The 27501-nt window shown below is 45.3% G+C and overlaps 1 protein-coding gene across 2 annotated transcripts in view; it reads right to left on the bottom strand.

Annotated features, from left to right (window-relative positions):
• PLXNA4 (plexin A4) overlaps positions 1-27501 on the bottom strand; it is a 408463-nt gene that overhangs the window by 370884 nt on the left and 10078 nt on the right. For both annotated transcript variants that reach the window (XM_072326423.1, XM_072326431.1), the window contains exon 2: positions 9923-11186. In XM_072326423.1, coding sequence (XP_072182524.1) covers positions 9923-11101 — 1179 coding nt within the window. In that variant the 5' untranslated portion in view covers positions 11102-11186. The remainder of the gene's footprint in view (positions 1-9922; positions 11187-27501) is intronic.

Genomic DNA, 27501 nt, shown 5'->3' with positions numbered 1-27501 from the left:
TCCAGCTGCCTCCCTCATGTCGGCACCACCAGACATTCCCTTAATTACTATAATTATTATTTTGTTCCACAGTCAGAATGATCATTTGGGCTGCAAAGTGCCACGTGCACCAGCAGCACTATATAAATGAAACAACAATGCTGCTTTGCATGCAGGCGACACCTCCCAGAGATCCCAGAGCTGCTTAAAAGCATTAATTAATCCTCACTACGGTCCCACAAAGGTAAGCTAAGCATTGTGATGAACAACTTCCATGTGTTGTTGGTCTTCGGCATGGGGAAATTGTCCAGTTGGATATGAGAGTTGTGTCTGGGGAGGATACTAAGGATGGATACTAAGGAACATTTCTTCCCTGAAAGACTGGTAAGGCATTGGCACAGGCTGCCCAGGGAGGTGATGGAGTCACCATCTGTGGAGGTGGTCAGAAAAAGAGCAGAGGGACGTGGTTAGTGGGGATGGTGGGGATGGGTTGATTGTTGGACTGGATGATCTTAATGGTTTTGTTTTTCCAACCTTAATGAATATGTGATTCTATAAGTGACCTTGGCTTGCTCACGAAATAATCAAGAGCTGAGGGCTGCACATCTGCATCAGGGAGAATGGAGTTGTGTCTGGTTCTATCATCTGGTGGGAAATGAACGCAAGGGAGCCCGGCTGTCACTTTAAAAAACAACAAAATACAGCACTCGAGTTCTGCAAACCAACATCTCCCACTTGCTGCCTCTATCTGCATAGATCTCAGTGCTTGAGGAATGCAGAGCGCTTGTGTCAGCCTCTATATAATTCACTCAAGCCTTTTGCTTCCAACTCTCTTTGCATCTGAAAGAGGGGCTGTGCAGTGGATAGCCCTCTGAAGCAGGGATGCCGTGACAATTACAGCCCTTTGTTTCTTGGCGCCGGATCCCGACCAATAGCCCCGACCCACGATAAGTGCTGGGTCATTCCCTCATTAGGAGCAGCACGTTTTTATTATTCCCTTCAGCACGCTCCCTCTCTCTGCTTCTCCCACTCTCTCAATACGGGCCTGGCTAATATTGCTTGTTTACAGAATAAATCAGCTGAACAAATCCTATTATATTTTGGAACAGTGACAACGATGGGGTAATGACATTGAAACAGGGAAAATGCGATGTTGTTCCTACTGATCTAATGTCACCCACATGTTCTATCAGCAAAGCCAGCTCTGGTAATGCGTGGAGGAAACCAAAGTCCTTCTGTTGTAAAGCCCACAGCATTGATGCAGGTATACCTGCGTGTCCCACCTTTCCTGTGTTTCAGGCACTTCTGTAACTACTTTAATTATTAAGCAGGCTACCCAGGGTGATGGTGGAGTCACCATCACTATAAGTGTTCGAGACAAGGTTTCCCCACCAACGGGTATGGTTTGGAAGGCATGGTGGCGATGGATTGATGGCCGGACTGGATGATCTTAGTGGTCTTTTCCAATCTATATGATTCTATAATGCAGCATCTCACACGCACTCACAAAATTCACAGTGTACTCTCAGGAAGGGTCAGTGTGAGAACATTTGCTCCCTAGAGGAAGGAGATACAACAAAGGTCAGTATTTCAGCAAGCACAGGGAGGTGATGCTCATCCACTTCTTGTTCTGTGCAAAAGAGTAGTTCTGAAGAGTTTGGTTCACACACAGATGAGTACATGACACTCACATGCCCAGCTCCAGCCTGACTCTGGGCACATAGAATCAAAAAATCATTAAGGTTGGAAAAAAACCCACTAAGATCATTTACTCCAACCATCAACCCATCACCACCATACCCACTAACCATGTCCCTCAGTGCCACATCTGCCATTTTCTTGAACACCTTCAGGGCCAGTGACCCCACCACCTCCCTGGGCAGCCTGTGCCAATGCCCAACCACTCTTTCTGAGAAGAAACTTCTAACAGCCAATCTACATCCCCCATCCTCACATCTTCGCGTCGGAAAAGCACAGCATCTGTATTTATACTGACTGATATATTGGGGATACATTACAATTCAGGTAAAAGGGGAAACATGCTTATTTCAGGAACAAAAATAATGCCCTATGTTATGTATGCGTTGGAATAGAAAATCAAGACAGACATGTACATCAGGCTGTTACCAGAGGCTTCTTCACTGATTCCCTAAGTATGAAGACAGACCCTGCACTGTTTGTTCACCCGAACAAGTCCACTTGCATCAGGCAAGGAAGAAAGGGTCTGTGCAGGATTTGTCCCAAAAGCAATGTTGAATCCAGCAAGCCACGACCCCCTCCTCAACAGAACGGGTATTGTACAAACCCCAGCTGCCCCCAGTCCGGAGGTGCTTTAAATAGCACTGGTGTCATGCAGGGAACTGAAATCACTTTGCTTCTGGCTCGTGCAGGATTCTTTTCTGGGTTTTGCATGCAGCTTCTTTTTCTTCTTCTTTTCCTTTTAATGTTGTGTAAGCATTCCCCTCGGCCTGGAAGGCAATCTCCTGGCGAGGCAATCCGAGGTCAGGGCTGTGATCACCCGGCGTGGAAGCGAAGGCAAAGAGATCATCTGGAGCGCTCTGAAAATGCAAGGCTGAGCCACATGTGACCGCAGGGCTCAACCGCAGAGAAAAACAGCCTGGGTCGCTGGCAGAGAAAGCAGCAAAGATCACTTCCCAGAAATAAAAGTAACTGTCCATGTGGTGAGGAGCATGAAGCAGCAACGTGGAAGCCAGCACCTCCTTGCTCTCCTGTCACAGCATCTGTGTGTAGTCCAGCAGGAGCAAGAGATGATGCTGAAGGATGCTGAGAGATGCTGAGTGATGCTGAGCTGTGCAGGCGTAGTCCAAGGCTGGGATGATAGTGGGGGGAGGGAGCAGTGCCTGAAATATCTCAGACACAACAGCGAGTCAGCAGCCTTGGGCCCTGCTCCGTCTTCAATGAGCATTTTGTGTGAGCAGGGTCAGGCAGACGCGAGGATCCAAGAGAGAACAGCACAGAGTGCAGGGGACTGGCACCCGGCCACTTAAAGGCATAGGGTTTCCTCCAATGCGTGGGAAGTAAAGAAATGGTTCCATGCAGGATGTTGTCGGGCTGTTTGGTTTGGGTTTTTTTTTTTTTTCTGTTTTGTTTTCAGAGGTTTCTCATATCATTACAGTGCAAATAATGAGCATTTTGGAAGGAGGGCAATTAATTACAGCCTGCATTATGCCTGATCTGGAGATATCCTTTAGAGGGCACGATGGTGATGGTGATCCATCTGGACTGGATGATCTTAGTGGTACTGAGGAACATACTTATCGCCTCAAACATAATCATCCTCTGCTTGCTGTTAGCATCTGATTTACAGCCCTTAAGTGCAAGCTTCTGTTAATGCAGATTCTGAAGACTTTTTGTTTCTCTCTCCCCCAGAACCTCCAAAGTTGTGAGGAAAGGCTGCAACCAAAAAAACTGAAGAAGATTCCATGCAATGCCTACAAAGCCTCTGCAAATGAGTTTTGATCAGATTTTAGTATCATAGAATCATAGAATTGTTTGAGTAGGAAGGGGCTTTTAATGGTCATCCAGTCCAACCCCCTGCAATGCACAGGGCCATCTATATCTAGGTTAGGCATATGCACACCCATCTGATGGTGGGTACAGGCTTTGGAGGATGTCCAGACGGCAGGATGTTGGCAACAACTACACCCAGGCCTTAAACACCATGCTTGCTAGACAATAATTAGTGCTAATCATCTAATGAACCTACATGGAAAAGATGGGAAGACTCCTAATTCCAGCTACAGAGGAGCCAGGACCTTCCTTGGTCTTGGAGAGTAGAGGTTTGAATTCAGTTGCTCTCTATTAGCCTGAGGAGCATGGCCTCAGCCATCTCTGGTCACTTCCACCACTGTCAGTATGCATGAGAAGTAGCAGTCACATCACTGGAAGGAACTCCTTGCTCTGCTTTTGCCTGAGCTGTTTCATATAGCATGACAATATGACATTTTTCTCCAATGATGAGTCTTTCACTCCTTTGTAGAGGAGGCAACAATCAGACCCTGGAAATGGATTGGGGAATGAGGAGAGAGAAGGTCCATGGGGGAGATTTTCAAATGACAGAGCTCAGCTGCAGAAATCCCAAGCCAGCAACTTAATTCTTGTCCATGTTGCATGCCCACTAACCCCTTCATCCCCTCCAGCTCCCTCCATTGGCAGAGATTGCTGGTTATCTGTTACCAAAATTGTTGGGTTCAGTGAGTCCCTCCAACAACACGCTTCACACATACACTACAATCCAACACAAACTGATGTGGCTAATTATACAAACACAGAGCACACAGTAAAAGGCTTGTTTGCTCCATCTCAGAGTATGCAGTGAGCATTGCCAGAGAGGAAATTCTGTATTTCTGAGACTACTGTTTCTACACAGGATGTTCTCTGACTTTTCTGGGGGTGCTCTTGCTTTTGCTTACATCTCCAGAGAAAGAAGCAGAAAGCACCATTGAATGTTGACCAAGAAGTAGTCTACAGCTGATCATGAGCTCTTTAGATGAGAAACTTAAGTCCAATGTAATTTGAGCTAAAAGTGTGTCTGCAAAGCTTTTCTGCATGGTATATCCAGTAGAGATGAACAAAAAACCCTATTGTATGAGCGTGAGCAGCACTGACCTCATACAGATTTACTTAGGATAGTCCTGCTGGCAAGCAGTGATATGATGAGGCCTCATGAGACTGATAGCTTGTTCCTGTGACTGTGAGTCATTCCCCAGGGAAAGTGGCAGGCTCGTGTACTGGGCAGTCCTGCTGGGAGAAACCAGCATGCTCTCCAAATGTCAAGGCATCAGCACCGCATGGACCGCCATCCACGTGTTCCTCTCCCCTCCGACTAAGCAAGAGTTGACACTGCCTTTCACCCCAACCTTTCCCTATTATTGGAATGCCAAATCTATGTTTTTTGATTGATAAAGTGATACTTTTCCTTAAAACAGCCTTTTTTGTTCTTTTTTCTTTCTTTTTGTCAACTCATTTTTAAATGACTGTAGTAAAGATTTATTCCATTTTCTTGCAACAGTTGAGAATATTGGGTGCAACACTGGGATCCAGGAGTTCCTGAGCTGCAATCAAGCTGCAGTCATGTTTTACAGTGCCTTAACTCCTGTAAAACAGAAGTAAAGCTTCTCCCCGTCTTAGTGTTGTTGTAGATGAAAATAATGAAACTGTTTGGGCAAAAATATTGGAAGTTTTTTGATAGGAAAATTATGGCCACCTCATCATCAGTGGTTGTCTCCCCAGGAGTCGAATTGTTTTACACCAAGCTAGAAAAGGCCTATTCTAATATGATGGTATGAAACAGTGGAGAGCCTGGATGTATAGATCAGTCTCAAGGGCCAAGCAGCATTCATCCTGGAGTGAGGTGCTCATTCTGACTACAGAAAATCTCCTGGGCACCCAAAAGCCAGTGAAGATACATCTGACAGCCGTACATCAAGCACAGTGTTGAGATTAATCACCAATATGCACTCTACAACCTCTTTCCATGCCTATATGAACTTTGTGGATAAGCTTGGTAGACATGAAGCACCTAGGATGAGCAAGGGTTTATAAGTAAATCAGGAGGGAGTAGGAGAGCAAAGTCATAATAAGGAACATATGTGTATGGAGGAGACAGAGGACAAATGGGGAACAAAGCAATGGTGACTACATGGATATATGGGGGAATTACTGACTTAGATGTGTCTTGGATTATCAGAAGCAGAAGCTTTTGTAGCTGAATTACTTGTCAGGCAATGACTCCAGTTCCAAATGCCCCACCTTGCTTGCCTTCTGTTAACAAAGCACTGGAAAAATATTGCCCAAGTCTTTACACAAAGCCTTTCGTTGGCTGGTCAGCTTCAAAAAAACATTTCTTTTCTCCCCCATCACACAACGTTGCCATGAAAAACAGGAAGAGATTGAATGCAGTAATTTAAACATTTAAATTCCATTTCCTGCCAAAAGGAAAAGAAAATACTGGCAAAAGGCAGAAGCCGGGCGATAGTTGGGGACAGACATTCTGATTATCTCAGACAGATATTTGCACTGTGTGTCCGGTAAAAGCCACGGTGGTGGGAGTGACACCTTTTTATTTCAGGGAATGCAGATTGTTAGACTGCAGAGTAGCAGGTGATGCTGTAAGGCAGATCAGGCTGGGATCAGGGTTGCAACCAGCTCATAAGCTAACACTTAGGACTGCATGCTAACAATGCACTCTGTATGAGTGTTGCTGGCAAAGGGGTAGGAACTAGGTGATTTTCAAGGTCCTCTCCAACCTAATCCATTCTATGAGTCTATGAGGATTTATTGCAAGCCAAGGCTCCACCATGGATCCCTGTTCTTTTCACATCACCCCAACAGGCCGGCACACAGGCAGTCTCCAATATCCTACTCTTCTTCATCCATCCTTGCATGTCCCACATGGCAGTTCATCTGCTTGTTCCCTAAGGCTCAACTTCTGCACATCCCAATAATGCAATTTCCACTGGGCTTCAAAACGTGCCCACTGGTAATCTTATTTCATAATACTGAAATACAACAAATCTACCAATGATCAAAACCAGTGCTGAAATGACCCATTCCCACCTCTCATTCAGCGTGTTGTTACAGCATGATGTGTATTTAAATCACCGTCTTCTTTATCCAACATGGAGATTATTTTCTGCTTAAGAAAACAAACAGCCTTTTCATTCTAGAGCAGCCCTTCCTTCTGCCAATACTCTGCACACCTATACAGCCTCTCTCTGCTCCACAGAATCATGGAATCATTAAGACTGGAAAGACCACTAGTCCAGCCATCAACCCATGTCTATCATCACCATAAACTCACTGCCACATTTATTCTCTTCTTGAACACCTCCAGAGTTTGTGACTCCATCATCTCCCTGGGCAGCCTGTTCCAATACCCCACCAATTTTTCTTCAGGAACTTTCTGAATTTAGACTGATGTGCCACAAAAGTGGTGGCATTTTGGTGGCATGCGTCATTCCTTGTGGATACTCAAAGGAGACAAAGGTGTTCTCTAGGGCCATGTACACCGTAATGGCTCAAGTATCAGGAAATGAGATTAGAAGTGAGGGAAAGCTTCCTAGCAGCAGAGATAGATCATGTAGGGAGAGAGGGGAGCCTCCCTGAGTGGAGGTTAAGAACAGGTGAGACAAACATCTGTCAGAAATGTTGTAAGTAATGCAGGAGGGCAAATCAGGTGACCTCATAAGATTCTTTTTTTTTTTTTCACAGTCTCATTTTTCTCTGATTATATGAATTTCTAAGCATCTGGGGTCAAGAGTACTGTTTAAATGTAAGTTATTATCCTTCACTTGCAAGGTACAGAGAGGAGAACCAGAGATATTACCTGCAACTATTCATCACCTGGGTGAACATTGCCGATTTGTGAATCAGCTGCCCAGACATAAAAACCCAGCTCTTTTTTTTTCCTGATTTATGCTGAAGATTAAGAGGAGGACAACCATAACACAGGAGAGGAATGTACATCAAGGACTGTCCATTCATCTCTCATCTTTCCCAGGCCAGGCTTGACCAAGGTGCATGGACAATGCAGTGAGCCCAACTCCAGGGTCCAAAAGAACATATCTCAAGGAAGGGCTGGAGTATATCTTCTAACAGTGTTTCTCTGCGTTGTTCAGTGGGAGTTTCCCACAGCTTCTCTTTACCCATCTGCTCAATGAGTAGCATACCAGCTGTATCTATATACACGCAGGATTTTGGCTGCTGGATGCAGGGCAGCAGATCTGAACTTCAAGTGCAGCCTTGATCATGGGCAGGTTAGGCTTCTATCCTGCACTAACAACGACCTGTTTGATATCCAGATTTAAAAACAATAATATTTAAAAGAAAAAAAACAAAAAACAAAACAAACAAAAAAAAAAAACATAGGAAAAGCTTTATATTTGGTTTTATAGCTGCTCCAATCCACTTGCGAAAAGGCAGAGCAGCAGTGCTGGTGGACTGCTGGCAAGCAGGACATCCATCAGCAACAGAGATGAGGCCCTCACGGACATATGTCCAGGCTCCAAAATACTTCACCGACCATCAAATATTTTCCAAGCTTAGCAGCTGGACTCTGCAGCCCTTACAGCAGCCAAGTCACTAATACCTCTTCCCTCGGGCAACACAGCTGATCTCAGGCAGGGCTTGCCAGCAGCTCTAAGTAGACTCATTAAAGGAGAGCACAGCCCACTTAGTTACACTTTTCAGACTCTTATTTTCTCTTCAAGGATCTCCGGGCTCTTTTTCCAGATGGGAAGCATTAGCATCTCTGATTCACAGTCACAAAGATGCTCTTACAGTTTTCCCTGCTGTGCCACACAGACCCCAATTTGTTGTCCTCTCCCCAGTCTCTGCAGTCCTGTCCCTCCAAATTTGCTCTAATATATCCCAGACTCATCCCAAGTGACAATGTTGGCCCTTTTCCCCCTTTCTAAAGCCACAGAAGGCAGGTGATTGAGGGGTTTCAAAACTGTTGGTATGAGAGGACCTGTGCTGCAAGCATTAGTATGGAGCACAAGCGGAGCAGATTTGCAAATACATAGAGGGGCTTAACAGCCTGGGAAAGTAACTCCAGTGGGAAACTGCAGCTTAAATCTAAAGGCAGCTTTTTGAATGTGCGGAGGCCTTGAGGCTAAACAATAAATAAATAAATAAATAAAATCAAAGCCAGATTCAGGCACAGCCTTTCTCCCTGTGAGCCCATAGGGGGTTTGCTGCTGGCAGAGGTCTAGACAGAAGGGATCCCACCAAACCAAAGGGTTTGTCCCTCCTCAACTTCAGTGTAGGACTGTGAGAGCAGTGCAAGGTCACACAATAATGCTGTGCTTGTGCAAAGGGAAAGTAGGACAGGGTAAGGCAGGATCAGTCTCCTTGCAATGATACTTCCATTTGCATTCCTCTTAGTGTGTCCTTGTCCTGCAAAGGAACAACAGCAGGGATCCCCCAGCAAAGGATGCTTGAGTACAAAGGAAAGCATGAGCAATCCCATATCCTGAGCCCTGACTCTGCCATGAGATTATGGGGCAGGAAGATGCTCTGGTGCTTCTCCATATTCCCTTTGCTCAGACTTGAGCTTTCCTCTTACTTGAAAGAACTAATTAAGGATGGAAATCAAAGCCCAGAGGGGGAGCTATTACAGCAGCTGGGGTGCAGTGCCGACTATAATGCTGATTTCTGTGCATGGTATCAAAGCCAGCCACATACTGGCAGGGCTGAGGCAGATTTCTGCAATGACACTGTAGTGAACTGGTGGGATAAATTAAGAGAATTTCTTAAGATCGTTTGTAGGTCAGGTAGACCAACCTCTTCCTCTGTCCTACCCTTAAATGTTGCAGCATTTAATCCCTGATCTGTAGCCAGGCCTTAATTTTTCAGCGCACAGACAGCGCGGAGCTGGCTAGAAGGAGGAAGACAAGGGACTTTGATGGTTAATGATCAGCGCTACTCAGCCCTAGAATAAATGAAGTACTGGCTTCATAAAGCTCCTGGAAAAATTCCTGCCCCAACTCCAGCATAGGGAGATAAAATTCCACAATCAGACACAGAAATAATCATAAGCAGTTGAGGTTATCTAAGTTTATTTTGGTTTCGGTTTGAGCCAATACTGCAGGAGAGAGCGTGATTTCACCCCTAATGAATTTCACTGTGAAATAACAACAGTAGGACAACTCTTCCCAAAGATTTCAAGGCCTCTTGGCTTATTCCATCAACAAGCATAACATTCCTGGGAAGATCAGAAAGTGATACCTTCCTCAACTTGACCATGTGTAAACTGAGGTGTGGGCTGGTTAGATTAGATGGTGTCATGAGCCAGAAGAAAAGCCAAGACTGAGATAAGGCAGGTTATGTTCCTCACTCCCTACTGCAGCCACTGGGGCACACTTTAAGATCTGCAGGGATGTGAGGAGGTTAAATGTAGGTGCTTAAATGCTAGACTTACCGCACTGCTACAGGGAATGTCTTTGACTTTGAGCCAGGCCAGATCTAATGTCCCCTCTCCCCTGTAGCAGGACTGCAGCCTGTCCTTGATGCGATCGTTGATTTCTTTCAGGACAAAGATGCAAAGAGCAGACTCATCCAAGGACTTCATCTTCCTCTTCTGCCCCTTGGAGAAGACTGTGAAGAGGATATCATCCTCAGGACCAACACCCAAAGACCTTGCTAAAATGGCTCCAGCCTTGGACAAGTAGGCTGCCTGGAGCAACCGGTACTCCACCCCATTCTTCTCACAGCCAATGGGCACCTCAACATAGGAGTTAAAAGCTGTGTCCTCTTTGCACAACCGGACCAACTTAGAGGTATAAACTTGTTCTTTTGTGGTGGAACCAGGTGGTGAGATCATCTCAGGCTGCAAAGTTAGGAAATAAACAAAGTTACCGCTGCTGAAGCCATAGATGTAGTAGATATCAAAATCAGGGATGATGGTGAAGGTGTCCGAGGGGATTTTGATCATAGATGCCACAAACTCATCATGGAAAACGTATGCAAACATCCCATCTGCCTCAGAGTTCTTGGTAAGCTTTCTGCTGGAAATAGTGGGGAAATACTCAGGTTTGCCATCCACAGCAGTGGCGATGAACAACTTGTCATCCATGTTGCTGTAAGAAACAATGACTCCAAAAACAGAGCCACTCTCATTCACGCCAGAGAGGTAATGCTCCTTCTTGTGGAAGGGTTCTCCCAGCTTGAAGAGGTCATCCAGCCTTAAAAGCTTACAGATGCCCTGGTAAAGACTCCCACAGGCTATCAATCGATTCTCCTTGTAGTCTATAAGGAGCATTTTGTTGATGTTGTTAGTGGGTGTCAAGGGTTCGTTGCAGGTTTGGACTATCCTGGGAGGATAACACTTGGGATTATCATCATCAGGACCAGTTTGGTGGGTCACCAGGACCTTCAGGTCACTGGAGAGTTTATAGATCCTGTTGACAGCTCCCAGGTAAATATGCCCAGTCCTTTCATCAACCACTAAGTGATTGAAGTTCCCCTCCATTTGGTCTCCAGTGAAGGTGATGAAGGGCCTCTTTGGGTGGGGAGGCTGCTGCCTCCCAAGAGGTGACACTGTGGCAGATAACAGGAGGTGAGAAACCAGGCAAGTCCACTTCCACATGGCTGGTGACATATTTAGAAAGGTTTGTATTCCCAAGGGAACGAGGACTGGAAGCTGTAAGTGTCTTCAAAACACCAATTCCCAGGCAGAATTTGTCCTACAAGCAAAAAGAAAAGAAAACAAAAGTATGTTACTATTGAGTATTTCTTCCTCCTCCCTCCTTCACAACCATGCCATCATCAGAGCATATTTAATTGCTAATCCTTCTTTTCTCGCCTCAGAGCTCTCTACTTAAAACCAGCACAAAGGGAGCCCTCCTGAAAGAGAAGATGCTGGTAGAAAGAGCAGAAATAACGTAGCAGAATAATAAATCAGTGCCCTTTTAACCTCTTCTGCACACACACGTGCCCCATGGTACAGCACAAAAACTCACTGGAAGCCAGAATAGTGCAGAAACATCAAGCATTATTACTGTTTGCACTGCCAATTTTGACCCAACTGTGTATTTGCTAAGGCGGGCCAGGAGAAGGATTATTATCCTGCTCTTCCAGATGAGGGAATGAAGCCTAGAGAAGGTCAGGGACTTGCCTGCAGGGACAAGCCCAGATGGCTGCTAAGCTGTCTTGTGACTCTTCAAGTTTGCCAGGAAGAAACCAGCTCTGGTGTGACATTAACATCCTTTCAGGGAGAGGCTGGTCCAGAGCAGGACTGTTTGAACAAGCTCCCTGTGGCTTCCAGATCAAAGCTGCCTCATGCCAGTCCAGCCTGGGGTACAGATGCAGGAGTTCTTGTGTGCCAAACTTCAGAGCAACATCTACAAGGGGCACACTGCCACGCACAAAGCAAACTGAGCACCATATCTGCTCCCTCATAGAATAACAGAACCATAGAATGGCTTGGGTTGGGAGGGACCTCAAGGATCATGAAGCTCCAACCCCCCTGCCACAGGTAGGGCCACCAACCTCCACATTTAATACCAAACCACGCTGCCCAGGGCCCCATCCAACCTGGCCCTGAACACCTCCAGGGATGGCGCATCCACAGCCCCTCTGGGCAGCCTGCTGCAGCACCTCACCACTCTCATAATAAAGAACTTCCCCCTGATATTCAACCTAAATATTCCCTCCCTCAACTTAAAACCATTTTCCCTTGTCCTGTCATTATCTACCCTTTCAAGGAGTCGGCTTCCCTCCTGTTTGTAGGCTCCTTTAGGTACTGGACGGCTACATACATACAACCTCCCATTCAAAGCATCTATCTGCTCCCTGTTCCGCTTCCTTTTCAGGGCTCATTCTATACCAAGAGAAGCTTTCACAGAATCTTAGAATCACTAAGGTTGGAAAAGACCTCTGAAATCTCCAAATTAAACTATCAACTCATCCCCGCCATGCGCACTAACCGTGTCCCTCAGTGCCATATACACCCCTTCTTTGAACACCTCCAAGGATGGTGACTCCATCAATTCCCTGGGCAGCCTGTGCCCATTCACCACTCTCTGTGTATATTTTTTTCCCTAATATCCAACTTGAACCTCCCCTGGCACAACTTGAGGCACATGTAAGATGGACTCCCAATACCTCGAGTCTTGTCAGACAAGTTTTTTGCTGATTGCTGATTACACAGCCCTTATTACAGGAGGCCAGGCCAAGATATGCTGATCTTACCCCTCTCCTTCTTTAACATCCAGATCAGAATTTCACAGCATTATTTTTTTCCTTATTAAAAGTGAAACAAATCAAACCCCAGCTTCAAATATCCTTGTGATTCAAATGCATTTCTGCAGACCACCATCCCATCACTTCTCACTGAATGCCTTTCCTGGAATGAGGGGTGTAATTTGCTGAGTAAAGGTGACGACAGCCAGCCCTGTGCAAGAAGGAGGCAAGGGAAAAAGTGCTGTTTGCAAATCCCAGCGGGGAGGAAGATGTGGCAGTGACACAGGGCTGGGATTCACAGCTTTTTCTGTGCCAGAGGAACAGCAAAATTTACTACAAGGAATAACAAAAAAGAGGAAAAAAAATGTCTTCTTTTGACCTGTAAACTGATTAGATCTGATAGTGGAAAGGGTATGTCTGGGCTTCCCGAGCATCCACCACTTTTATGCCACCCCAAATCTTTCAGACTTCTCACAGCAGCCAGAATATCAAAGCAGCTGCACGATCCCCATCCCCTCCCTCTGCCCTCCCTACCACATCAACCACAGGCGCTGGTTGGAGGACGGACAAAGGTCATTTCGCATTTACTTTAGGCATGTTTACTCTGTTCTGCTTTGCCTTTCTGGTCAAGCAAATATTTAATAAAATCAAGATCATACCGCAGAGTTGACAAGACTGTCCTGTGAGTTAGTGAGGATTCACTCTGCAGGGATACACGGGCCGGTCACATTGGCTTTTAATAACCTTTATTATGATAGATAGAGAGGCAATGGGATGAGCACTCCCTGCATAGGCATTCCCCTTTCAAAAAGAGGCCATCCTTGGGAGAGCAGCAGAAGAGGGAAGCTGTCCCTGTTTGAGTCCTGTGTTCAGAATCATCACGTGGTGACCCTGAACGCCGGCGCCCGTCACTTCTGAGTTATGATCCATATTTCTAACAGATACTGCTTTGATCGGGCACTAGACAGATGTAGGAAGAAATTATTCTTTTGAAGTAGAAAAAAGATATCTATTTTACTCCCGTATTTTACTATATTTTACTCCTCTTAGACCTACTGAGTCAGCACAGCTGCAGGACAGGGAAATGGGAACTGCTATTACCTATGCTGGATATTAGGAAGCATTTATTCCCAGAAGGAGTCGTGAGGCATTGGAACAGGCTGCCCAGGGAGGTGGTGGAGTCACCATCTGGACTGCACCCTTTGAAGCATTCAAGGACACTTAAAAAACAGAAATCCATGGGATTAGATGTTCACCTGCAGTAGGAAGAGCCACCAAGCAAGCACAAATGCAGACTGTGGAAGGAAGCAGGGAGCCTACCATCTTCACTCTGCAGTCTGAGTGACCCTAGGAGGTCTAGGTTTCTCCCTGAATACTCTCCCTGTTCACCCATCTGCTCACATTGTCCTGCACCCTTCATCCCAGGGTCCCAATCAGTACTTGAGTCTCTCAGGATTAAAATTTCTAATTTGGCTTAATTATGAAATAACAGCAGAGGGCAGAGGCATGGAGGACTGGATGTTTAGCTTGCAGAATAGAGCAGGGTTTGCATAACCCCTCAGAGAATGCACCAAGGAGAAGGGGTTTTATGCATGTCTTTTTATTATCCATGTCTGGACAGCTGGAGATCAGAGCAGTTGGGAAGACAAACACTGCAGTGCCATAGATATACACAGTCTTTTAAGCTGCAAGAGTCTAATTATATTACAAGAAAAATAAACAAAAGGCCAAACTGAGCAGGCAGTCAAGTCTGGGCTTAGGTCTGGTCTGGGTATTTCCAAAAGAAACCCAAACCACCTCCCAAAATAACCATGTTCCCTTGCTTTTCCCCCTGCTGACATGGCCAGCAGTGCCATGACCCAGTGTGCAGAGCTCCTGTGTGAGCAGATCTACGTGGCTCCTGCCATATCTGCCTCTTTGCCAACACATTCAGGATCCCTGGAAAGGTCACACAGTTTCTACAGCCCCATGGGTGTGTGTTGGGTACATGATTCAATGATCCCAAGACTCTACAACATGCAGTTGTATGGGCCTTGGACAAGGAAGTAGCCTAAGGAGAAGAAGCATTTCTAGCTTCTTTTAACTGGAGACCAGCACAAATCCACCCCATTGCAATTACTGCTCCTGAGAGAGTGAAGATGGAAGACAACAGCATCTCCCTACTTGGTTCTCACACACACACATCCCTCCTGACATCAAAGGTTGCAGACAGACTCAAATCACCAGGTTCCCTGCCATAACCACCTTCTGCAGCACGGACACTGCAAGGTCAGCAACATTTCTTTAAGAGAGTTATCTGTGATAACCTGACTGCAGAGAGTTAGAGAAGCAAAACTACTCTGTGTCCAGCTTCAGCCAGGGTCTCAGAACAAAGCACACATTAGAACATGGAAGGCAGCAAAAGCATGCTCAAAAACAGCGCCAAGAGAGGAACAAATCTGCCACCTCCTCCTGCAGAGCATGCCTAACAAACACCACACCGGGGTCCCAGCATGTGGTGGATAAGGCTCACATGGACCCCAATGGGTTATTCCCTTGGGAACACCTAGTTAGGAGGAAGCCAGCAGCAACCAGGACTACGGGGCAATGTCAACAGCATGAGCACTGTAGTTAATGAAGTCAAACATTAATCAGGCAGCACGTTCCTGTTTGCTTTTGCTTTGCTCAGGCATGGCTATTCATTTGCTGGGACACAGGAGGCCGTGCAGATGCTGACGAGGCAGACGTCCAGCAATGGAGCCAGCACACAGCAATTCAGCACCAAGTGCAGCTACACAATCCCTTTAATCTCAGCTAAAGATTTTTTCCTGACTTCCCTTAATAAATCCTGATTACCATGGATAGATGCTTTTCTCTGGGAGCCGACACAGCAAGAAAACTCACGCAGGCACATTGTCGACAGCTCCTCAACAAAGAGCAGCTTCTAACTTCAGCTAAATCCCCCCCCTCCCTGAACACACAACCTGTTTGATGTCTGACGGAAAGCAAAGGCAACTCAACTCTCTCTTTGAGGGCATCCAACACCTTTTCTTTTCTTTTTGGAGCTTGCCACAATGAAGAGATCCCAGCACAAGCTGCAGCTTGTCCCAAATAGAGAGATTAATTTCAGCTATGGGTTGTTTGCAAGGCACTTAAACTCCGGCAACAGAACATAGCCTTCACTCATCACACAGATTATTCTATTCAGGCACTCACGTGTTGCCCATCACCTTGTTACCTGTGCATCTGACAGAAGAGCATTAAAGGAAGGGATTAATATTTGCCATGAGTGGGACTTTCTTTCTTCCTGATTTCCCAACAAAGAAAACTGCACATGGATGCTGTTTCTCTCTGCATTTCAGACTTAGTTTCCTACCAGCAAAAGCAGGTCAGATGTGTGTTCCCTTGTGCTTGGCGTGGTGAGAGGAAAGGCTTGTAACATTCCTCCAGGAATTTGCTATATGGAGATTTGATGAAAGAACAGATATACTCAGTGCCACAAAAACAAGAATGGAGTTTTGAGGTCATGGAAATAACCTACAAATACAAAAGAATGGGGTTAAACTCTTCTTTCTGGGGCAGATTCCCCAGTTTCCCCTCCATACTGCGGATAGTTATCTCAAAGTCTCCTAAAATTCATGACCATCTTTGTGGTCTTTTACAATCATAATGATTCTGTGAAAACAATTCTGAGGTCAGATCTATTAGAATTATTCCTTATCACAGCAGCTGGGGAAATGTAAACCCCCAGACAAACGAACAGTTGTAGTAACAGCACGTGAGGCCATAAATTTCAAGTAAACAGTGTCACAATACTGCCTGACATTGTTGCTCTTTGTACGAGGAATGTCTACATTAGATCATCCAGATCCAAAGCATAGAATCTCTATATTAGACCAAACAGATCCAAAGCACAGAAAAAAAGAAAAAGAGCCTCTGAATGATGACCAAATAAAACCTTAATTTTTTTTTCTGGACCTAGTATAGTATCAAATGCCAAAACCCCACTTTGGTCTTCCAACATCAAGAGCCTCTGACCTTGGGTTTCTTCCCACGTCACCAGGCAGCTATTTTCTTGTTGGCTGAGGCTGTAGAACACAGTTTCTGTTGCACTGAATGCCAGTGGGTGGATGTTTTCCCCTGCTTTGCAATCTTACTAAGATCTGTGAGGCACAATTCCTCTCTCTCAGGCTAAAGTTTTGTAATTAGCACTGTATAAATCCATTAAGAGCCAAATCTTGTAAGACAGAGACCATACTTCAACTGCCTCCTGAAAGCTTGGCACAAAGAGTAAATCCATATTCACAGTGACTTTGTGATCAGTGGCTATTTCACTCTCCAGATCTACATGAAACAACATCAAGGATAAAACATGGGGCTTACAGGAAAAACAAAGCCTTTAGACCTTGATCTACAGCTTGTTGGAGCACCGAGATCTATATGTGCAGCTGGGGAAACCACTTGCAAAGAAGCCAGAAGAGAATCCTCAGTCTTCAAAGTCTGAGATTTTACTACATATTCAAAAGGCAGCTAGAGCAGAGCAGCCTGAGAAACAGAGCAAAAGCAACAGGATGAAGAAAATCAGAGATGGTACCAGGATGAAGGATGAAGTTCCATTCGATCCATTGGATTTCCTGTGTAGAATCATAGAATCATAAACTATTCCAAGATGGAAGGGGTCCGCAAGGATCATTGAGTCCACACAAGAGCACCCGAAATCCAAACCCTATGTCTGAGAGTGGTATCCAAAGTTTGATGCTGTGATCACTTCCCTGGGAAGCCTGGGATGCCTGAGCACACTTTAGTGATCAGTGTTTTCCTCTTCCAAAACCTTACAGTCATAAATAGGCTAAACACACAGCAGGAGCAGGAATAAAAAGAAAATGTCATCAACAGCCCTTTATAACTGGGAGGGAACAGAGAAAGGAATGGTGATTTCCCTTCAGCGGCACAAGATTTGAAGAACAGGCAAGAACACTCTCCCTTTATGATTTATTCAGCTTAGCATTTTTTCCTCTCATTTTATGGGCAGATATCCAGACTGTTTTGGAGCACCAACCACTGGCCACTCATGGTGACAGTGGGAGGAAAGATCTGACACAGCAAATCCTCCACCGTTTTCCCACGTGAAAGGCTAAAGACAGTCAGATCAACTCATAGCCAGATCTTGAGTCCAACACACACATTATCACTCATGGGAAGAGACCATGCTGCCTGACATTTGCTCTTCCAAACCTAAATGAGGTCTTCAATTTACTGCAACCATTAGCAATATTTTTTGTGGTCAGTTCCCTACTGGATGAAGATCATGATATATATATATATATTTGACTTCTCCTTTGAATCATAAAATCATTGAATAATTAAGATTGGAAAAGATCTCTAAGATCATCTAGTCCAACCATCAACCCGTTCTCACCATGCTCACTAACCATGTCCCTCAGTGACATATCTACCCTCCTCTTGAACACCTCCAGGATCACTGACTCCATCAGTTCCCTGGGCAGCCTCTTCCAGTGCATAACCATTCCTTTTGAAAATAAATGTCTCCTAATTTCCAACCTGAACCTCGCCTGACTCAACTTGAGGCCATTCTGTCTCTTCCCAGTTAGTTTAGAGAGGAGGCCGGCTGACCCTACCTCACCACAACCTCTTTTCATGTCTTCCTGATCTGCTTAGTTCATATCTTATGCATATAAAAGCAATTCTTTAACCTACTTTGCTTTAAACTATTTTCTGTTTCTCTTGTCTCTGTGGGCATGAAAGCAGATCTTTCAGAGATCTCGGAGTGCTGCCTAGCCCAGACATCTGCCCCAAAGTTCACCAACTCCAAATTCCAGATCATTGCAAATATGGGTTGCTACAAAGCGTGACCTCTTCTTCACAAATGAAAAGTTACAGAACCAAACAGGCATTTTCTTTTTCTAAACAATACAAATCTACTGCATGCTTTACTGGGTTCTCCCCAGCAAATGTATGAATAGTTGTTTATAAATGGTAACTGTGCTACCATAAAATAACTTTTCGTCAAGTTCTAAGCAAAGCAGGGTTCATTGCACCATCTGCATTCAGAGTTTCCCTCTGAGAAAAAATATCCGAGATCTACATGAAAGATGTCCTCTCCAGAGGACTTCCCTCGGGGTGCTTTGGCTGAAGTCTTTTGTCCCCATTCAACTTTTTTGCAATGTCATCTGATCCAAAAGGCAGACCGTGCCAATGGAGTCCCTGTGCTTGCGCTGACAGAGCTATCCAGCTGAGAAGCAAAGTAGGAAAGAGAATTGACTTGTTCTGCTGATAGTCTTAACTCAGGCTGGGTATTAGGAAAAATTTTCTTCTCAGAAAGAGTGGCGAAGTATTGGAACAGGTTGAACAGGGAGGTGGTGGAGTTACTGATCCTAGAGGTGTTTAAGAAAATTCCTAGTGTTCAAGAAAAGGGTGGATATGGCACTGAGGGACATAGTTTGATGGAGGATGGGATGGGTTGATGTTTAGACTGGATGGTATTAGTGGTCTTTTCCAACCTTAATGATGCTATGATTCTATATTGAGGCTATGTGGACACAGCCCTGATAAGCAGTGGTTTTGTGAGCATATTGTGGGGGGGGGGGGAGAAGCAACAAAGAACACAAACAAAACCAGCAGTCAGACACCCGTCCTTTAAGTCAGTACCACTACAGTCCAATGAATCCCCATTTTACAGGCTGGATGATCAAAGCAATCACTTTCAGCAAAGAACCAATAATACAACTACTTCTCTCCCTTCTCCTCTTCCAAATAATAATAATGATTGTTATTATGTGAATGGTTACAACAAGCTTGCTCTTAATTTTCTCTTCCAGTGACTTTGTCACTTTAAGGCAGAGAATGACCTAGCTGCTGCCAACACATACAAAAGCCAATGGGAAGTTATTCTTAGAGCCCTGCCCGGCTGTTGCTGCAGGATAACTAGCATCAAATCATGCCTGACAGCCTCAGGATACTGCTGAGATAGAAAGGACACCTATGGCTGGGATCTGATCTAGACAAGAGACAGAACTATGCTAATACAGGCAAAAAAGAAACAACTCATAATCACATGCTATGTTTGTTAACAGAAAGACTAGGAGAGAGCTGGTGTGTACCCACACAAACAGCATTTGCAAGGAGAGACACATCCTGCACAGCATACAGACATTTAGTTTAGCACGAAATTAAGCAATACCCAGTGCAGGGCACTGTGTACATGCGTAATTACACCAAGCATTAACTGCAACAACTGCAGCTCAGGTTGCCTGACATGTTCCATAGCAGGGCTCAGTTTTAAGGTCCTCATTACTTTGACAGTCCTTAACTGCTCTGAAGACGATTTCCCCAGCTCGGTGTCGGCCTCAGGCTAACATCTCTGGAGAAGGTTGCATTCAGGATGGCACGGGCAATTGTGGGAACTAAATTAGGAGAAAAGTTTTTGCAAGTTATTAATATTTGCATCTCCGTACGTTTGACCTTGGTTACATTCTTTCCACTGTTTTGCTGAGTAAGTTTCCTTACTTTGGAGCAGGTGATAATAACTGGGAGGGTATTGTCAAGAGCATCCTTTGGCCATGCTTCAAAGTGTCTGCATTGGACCAGGTTACAGCATCCAATAATCAGTGCATCACATATGAAGAATTATCTCCCATTGTGGATCAGCCAGCGCTTGGGCTATCGCCATAGGATAAGTAAAACACACTCAGCATCAGGGATGAAGGGACTAAGCAGGTTTACCCATTTGCTGTGTCAGCTGGAGGCTGCGTTGGCGCTAAGGAAACTCTTCTCTGTTTCCTGACGGAGTTACGCTGTAGCTCAGTTTAGTCAACCCAACTGGAGACCAACAGTAGAGCACGTTCTGACACAAGGAAGGGAAGGCTGGAAGTGGAGGAGGAAGAGAAAAGTGGGTAGAGATAATTTAGTAGAACGGATATGAGCAGAGAGTGGGACATGTGGGAAGGCTGCAGATTTGTGAGTTCTGTGAGCACTGAAACATCCTCTCTTCATGAATAGCACATTGATCTCATAGCTCCTGATTCCCATAGGAAGGGCTTCCTCCGTCTACTGACTGAGGTCAAATCACTTATACAAGATTGAAGTTCTGGGGAGAAATTTCCATTTTTGGGTAGTGTGAGAGCTTGGAAAATTTGTATTATTTCTGTAAGAAACTTAAAGAGAGGGGAAAATATATAAAAAAAAAAAGCAGGTAATTGCTGAACTCTATAAAGAGCAATCATAGAATCATAGAATTGTTTGAGTTGGAAGGAACTCTTAAAGGTCACCTAGTCCAACCCCCTGCAATGAATAGGGACATCTACAGCTCAATCAGGTTGCTCAGAGACCCATCCAGCCTGACATTGGATGTGTTCAGGGATGGGACACCACCGCATCACTGGGCAATCTGTTCCAGTGCCTCATCACCATTACTGCAAAAAAACCTCTTCCTTACATCCAATCTGAACATAAAACAAACTGAACCAAGTTAGTTCAAGATAGTTATCCAGCACATTTCTGAGCCATTTTATGTACATTAAGGCTGAAGGAGCAAAGCCTATCCCCTTCCAATTCCCACCAACATTTAACACTAAGCCTACACTGAATTATCAAATAATGAGCCTTAACAGAACTAATGCAGTCCCCCTGTATGTCACGCCAGCACATAACTCCTTGTCCTGAGCAACCCTCAGTGAAATATCACAACACTGCTTGCAAGGTTAACCAGCAGCTCTTATCCAAACTAAGATCCATTTCCTAACTTTGGATGTGGTTTCCAAGCAGTATCGGTGGTAGGTGGATGGCTGGACTAGGCAACCTCAGAGGTCTTTTCCAACCTTGGTGATTCTATGACTCTAAGATCCACCTAGAAACACCCCAGAGAGACAGAGGTCCAAGGTAGAGAAATCCGGCCCATCTCTTCATTCCCCAGCTTTGTACCACTGTGCCACAACTGCTACTCTGCAAAGCCATGTGTGCAGCACCAGGGCTACCCCCCTTCAAGCTGATTTTCTTCTATCATTGTCTCCTAGGATGCATGTTTTAGGAACACACACATACCCTAATGGCTCCAGAGCTGTAAATTCCCATCAGTCTTAAACTCATCCACTCTGTGAGCACTCTGCCAGCATCAGCAGAATAGGTGCATTACACACTCCGTTGTCATTGTTGAAGCTGCTTTAAATAGTCCAGTGGTGACTGCACTCAGTGTGTCTGCACAGATGCAGCCAGGGTGTCCTGAGATGATACAGAGCAGAGCCCTGCTGCTGGCAGCCAGCCTGCAGAGCTGGTGGGAGGAAGGGAGGAGGCATCTGATCCAGCTACTCTTCTGCTAAAGCACTCCGCAATCTATACATGTGTGTATAAACACAAACACCGGGAGGAGACACTCTCAGGTTGTCTTCAGAATAAGAAGCAAACCTACAAGCTCTTTCAGTTTGCAAAAGATGGTATATTGGTTTGCAGTAACCAAACCTGGGTTTGCTACCCCCCCAAAGAAAAGTTTTGTACTTGCTCAGAGTGCTGCAAGCAGAATGTCACCTCAGTCTCTACTTTAATCCAGATCCAAACACCATCTGCTTTATTGTTCTCTGTATAATGGCACCTGTGTCTAAGGCGAGGGGCATTTGTAACGTGGGAGTGTGGGAAGGCTGTCACTGTTGGTGAAATCCTGCTCATTACAAATGGAGTTCCTAATAAAAGGATGTAAGAGCTGGAGAAACACTGCAGAGGAGATGCTTTGTGTGGTAAAAGAGCAAGACCCAGCAGGGACTGTTCTCCACGTGCCCTTCTGTACCCCACAGTCCATTCCATTGCAGAGAGTAAGACTGCTGCATTTTCCTCCTCCTCCATTCTTCCCCAGGACAAAGGGAGCTCTAGCAGAAGAATCAACATATGCATTTTCAGCAGTGCATGAATAGCAGGTACCACCAGTCCCATGCATTACTGGCTCTCTGGGATGCAGACACCATTGCTTTGAATCAGGAGCATCCCACTGATCTCAGAGAGCATCATGAATGCTCCAGCCTTGGATCCTGTATGGCTGGGATGCTCAGACTGGTGCAGCAAGGGAGGCTCGAGAGGCTGCAAATGGATTTTCAGAAGTTGGAGCCTGTAAATAATTTGCTTGGAGAGACAAAGAGAGAAGTGCAGTTTGCATTATTGACAGTGGAGTTTGACTAAATTCAGCTTTGTCTTGCAATGGGTGATGCTGAACTTACTGGGATGGGCAATGAGGAGCACGCTTAGGCACTCCTCCATAATAATACAAAAGCACAAAACTAAGGATGGACTGGGACACCTCCAAAAAGTAGAGAGGCTTAATAATCTAATAACCCTTTGGCAGATGGGCCCTTGTGAGGTCCGCGTTGGCAAACACACCCAGGAACTGTATGGACCAAATCTCACTCCATCAAGTCCATGGCCGTAGCTCAATACTATGGATCTGTCAAACTCCCACCTATCCTCTACAGTAAAAAATTCCCATCAGAATGAGCCCACAGCTCACAGATGCAGTCCTTCCCAATGCCCAAGAGCCAGGATCAAAAGTGCCACAGCATCCACAGGTGCAAAAGATGCTATCGCAATTCATTGGGTTATTAATAACAAGATCTTTCTCCTCGGTGGCCATCTGCATCCCATACACCCACACAAATGTAGCACTTTAGTAGCTAGAACACTCATTTAGTGAAAAAAAAAAATCCCTCTTTTCTCTGTCTTCCAATTGTGCACAAAAGGTAGCACTCAACAGGCAGTTTCCCTGGTAGGACCCAGGCAGACTAACACTGTGACAAACACCACGACCTCAGAATGGAGGTTTTCCTATGGAAGAAACAAGACAAATGAACCCTTCTTCTCTCCCTAGATTTCTGTCTACAGCTCCCACACATCACTACCAGTGGGGCTTTAAAATTAAAACACACTGGGTCTACATGGCTTGAATTTAGTCTGGAATTTTATCTCTTCTCCTGAAAGCTCTGTGTTTGCTTGATCTTCCTGCCTTCCAAGTCCTACAAGTGCCACATGTTGCACAGCTGGATTCCTGACAGAGAAAGAAAACAGGAGGGAAGAGAGATTTATATATATATGTATATACATATATATATATATATATACTCACACACAGGCATACACACACTTGAATGCAATGGCCAAAGCTTTCAAAAATCAACTGCAAATTTCAGCAAAACAGTTTCAGATATCCAAGAGACCTACATGCAGGCAACAGAGAGCTCGTGATCCTCTAAAAATTTGCTCTCTGTAGGCAGAACAGGAAGAAAAAGATCCTGGGAGTCTTGGAAGGTGTTGCTGCTCAGACACTCCTGATCAGCTCTCTCAGAGGAGGTTCAGGTTGGATCTTAGGAAAGATTTGTTCTCCAAAAGAGTGGTGAGGCATTGAAGCAGGTTGCCCATGGAGGTGGCAGAGTCACCGTCCTTCAAAGTCTTCAAGAAACGTGGAGATGTGGCACTGAGGGACGTGGTTTAGTGGGCATGGTGGGGATGGGTCAACAGTTGGATGTGGTGATCTTTTAGTGCTCTTTTCTAACCTTAGTGATTCTGTGATGCTATGATTCAGGAAAGGTTCTGCAGAAAAGTCTTCAGCCAAGGCTGGAGATAGGACAGCTAGAAGGAAGAATAGATGTGTGCAACAGTAAGGGAAACACTGACTTGTAATTGTCAAACTTTTAGTGTGCAAAACCAACCACAAAGCAAGGAAAGCTAAAGAGATGAAAGCTTGCTCATCTGAACCAGCATTTTAAAGAACACGCAACCACATGAAAGAAAAAAAAAGAAATGAAGAAAATGTTTTTTCCTTGAAATCATCATAGAATCATCACAGAATCATTTGAGTTGGAAGGGACCATTAAAGGTCACCCAGTTCAACTCCCCAATGAAGTACTGCACTCCTTCCGCAGCGGGAGTGGGGAAAAAAGTCAAAAACAAAGCAAACGAGAGATTCAGTTCATAAATATGAGAGAAGGTCAGCTTTCTCCTCACCAATTCCCACAGGAACTGAGTACGGTATTTGATATAGGGCAGACATTCAATTCTTTCCTCCACGTCAACAGGCTGATACATCCTCTTCCTACCTCTCCATCCACCTTCCCCATGATATTGCAGCATCACTGCATGCAGGTTTGGGTCCCTTCTGCTGAGCAACTGCTTCAGCAACAACCTATTAGAGTTCAAAATGCATCTCCTTTTAACCCTGAGCTGAGAAAGGGGTGATTCTGTCCATGTTTGAGGATAGGCTCCTGCTTCAAGGTGCATGGAGACCTTGGAACTGGCTCATGATGGGTAGCAGTTGCACATCAGCAGAGAGCAGCAGAGGAGCAGGCTAGAACAAACCTATACTTGGAGACCACTTGTTTATCATAAAAGAAAGCAGTTTCTGCTTTAATTTATAAGGAAGGAGAAGCAAAAAAGGAGAGACAGAGGAGGCAACCACCAAATGAAACTGATGAACAGAAAGACCGTGTGTTTTTCTTCTAGCTCACTATTACAACTCTACATGGCATGCAGTAGCTTTTATATATCCCCATGCAGGTACTAAGTAACTCAACATTATCCTCCCCACACGCATAGCCAAAAGGAGAGGGGGTACAGCAGGAGAGCATCTTGAGTGGACACATGGAGCTGCTCTTGGGGGAAAATGTGGCTTGATGCTTTCCATGCATGAGCCAATCAGAGTGATGGAGATGTCTGCAGGAGCATCAGTGCGTGCAAGACCAAGCACTGAGAAAGCAGATTGTCACCAAGTTACAATCTGCTTGGGATCCGCTCCAGGCCCATGGCACCTTGCTGCTGCCCAGCTTGAGTGCTCATGGCCAAGCTCCAGCCAAACACCTTGGAGGGAGGAGAAGTGGTGCACAACACCATCTTGCACCCTCTTTGTCACCAGCAGCATCTGCACCTTCTGAAAAACACTGAAGAAACTCAGCTCGCAGAAAGCCACATTCCCAGACACAAAGGCTTCTCATAGAATCATAAAGGTTGGAAAAGATCATGTAGTCCAATCTTTGACCCATTGCCACCATCATGCCCACTAAGCCGTGTCCCTTTTCCAAGATCACATTTCTACACACATTTAAAAGGTACGGAAGAGATAGCTATGTGTATGTGCACGTGTGCAGATCTACTTAAAGGATAAAGGAACTCCAGGTTCAAGTGCAAATGGGAGAGAGAACTGGCAGTGTGATGCAGTGACTCAACCCTACTGTGCACCCCAATGCAGTACAGGGTATCCTGTGGGCTCACAAGACAAACACCCAGTTTTACACTGGGAAGCAACAAGGAGTTCTCTCTGTTTCCATGTGGAATAGGAAGAAACAGATAAATTAGTACAGAGGTGGTCACACTGAGAAGATGCAAGTCCTGTGCCTTGGCTCCCCAGGGTGAATGTGAGAAACAAGTCCTACCAGGTCTTATTGTTGCTAGAAAGATCAGCTGGGTTTGAATAGATGCTAAAAAACCTCAGTTTAGCCCAGATTTGGAAAGCTTTGGGAAGAGCTTTGCAGCTCATCGTGTTCTGATTATTTACTTCTCCAAGCTAAGGAGAGACCTACTTCACACACTGCCTCCTGGAGAGGCGGAAACATCAGGCATGTAAAATAAGAAGGAAATCGACTTGATAGCTCCTTCCCCCTCCTTAATGGGTAATACTTTCCTAATTATGCCCGCTTGCCATTTCCTTTTCCTGTTTTATTTGAGACATTATGTAGAGAGAGATTTGTACTGGAAGTCATTACTTTCATTCCTTGGCGTCCCTTTGAGCTGTCTGACTTGCTGAGGCAGGCAAGGACAGAAGCTCCACTATAAAGGAGGAAGAAAAGCTTCCTCAATGGTTCTGAAAAGTGTTCTTTCTTGTGTCTATCTCCTGCCGTATGCACCTTACCTCCCTCCCCATCCTTTTCCCTCTTCCATTGGGCAGGGAGGTGCAGCACGAAGGATACCCTGTGCCTCCTGCTCTCTCTGGGCCATGGTGAAAACCTTGGGTAGGGAGTGTAAGCCAAAAGGCTGCAAAGATACTCCAAGTCCAGGACCCAAAGTGAATGCTTCCAGCTGGGGTTCAGGGAGAAACCTGATGGCCTCATAACTGATGGGATCCAAGATGTCATCAAGACAACCTTTGGATGATCTCTCTTGAAGCACATTATACCAGAACCCAATCCAAGCAGCTGGTGGAGAAAAAATAATGGCAGAAGCAAATCATAACCAGTCTGATCCCACTGCCGCATGGGTGACCCTACCAAAGTCTTGTATTTGTTGCAGGCAGGCTCCTTCCTTTAGCACAGGTCCCTATTAGTGCTATGCTTAATTGCAAAGAAAAGTTGCTCCCTGAGGTGTGGCACACCTAGGAGTAAGGAAAATGTGCTCTTCATCATTCCAGCATGGTAGCAAAAACACACCTTCTTCCACTTGCATGCTTCTTGTAGGTGCATCCAGCCATCTGAGAGGTACAGAAAGCCCATGGGATTGACAGGGATTCTGGCAGAGGGGGGGAGGGGGAAATCAGCATTTAGACCCCCCTACATTCCTCTCTCTACCTCCAAGCTGCACCTGACAAGAAGGCCCCCAAGCTGTGCTCCTGCACCCTGGGTGTTTTTCTCTCTTCTCTGCAGGGTGCTCAGCTTCCAAGAATGGAAATACAAAGCCCAAGGGGATTGACTTCAAGCAATGAAACAGGCCCTGTAAAGGAAGGTGTTTTATTCCTGCTTGAAGGAGTGCTTTAAAGAGCTTCCTTTTGTTTCCTCAAAGGCTGGGAAGGATGTTTCCCAGTCCCAGCCTGGCAGGATGGGGAGGGGGAAAGCAGAGAGAAATCTGGGGGGAATTCAGGGG

The sequence above is a fragment of the Excalfactoria chinensis genome, chromosome 1 (assembly GCF_039878825.1).
Source record: "Excalfactoria chinensis isolate bCotChi1 chromosome 1, bCotChi1.hap2, whole genome shotgun sequence".
NCBI lineage: Eukaryota > Metazoa > Chordata > Aves > Galliformes > Phasianidae > Excalfactoria > Excalfactoria chinensis.
Note: the sequence above shows the minus strand (reverse complement) of the source record. Positions and strands in the feature narration are given on the sequence as shown.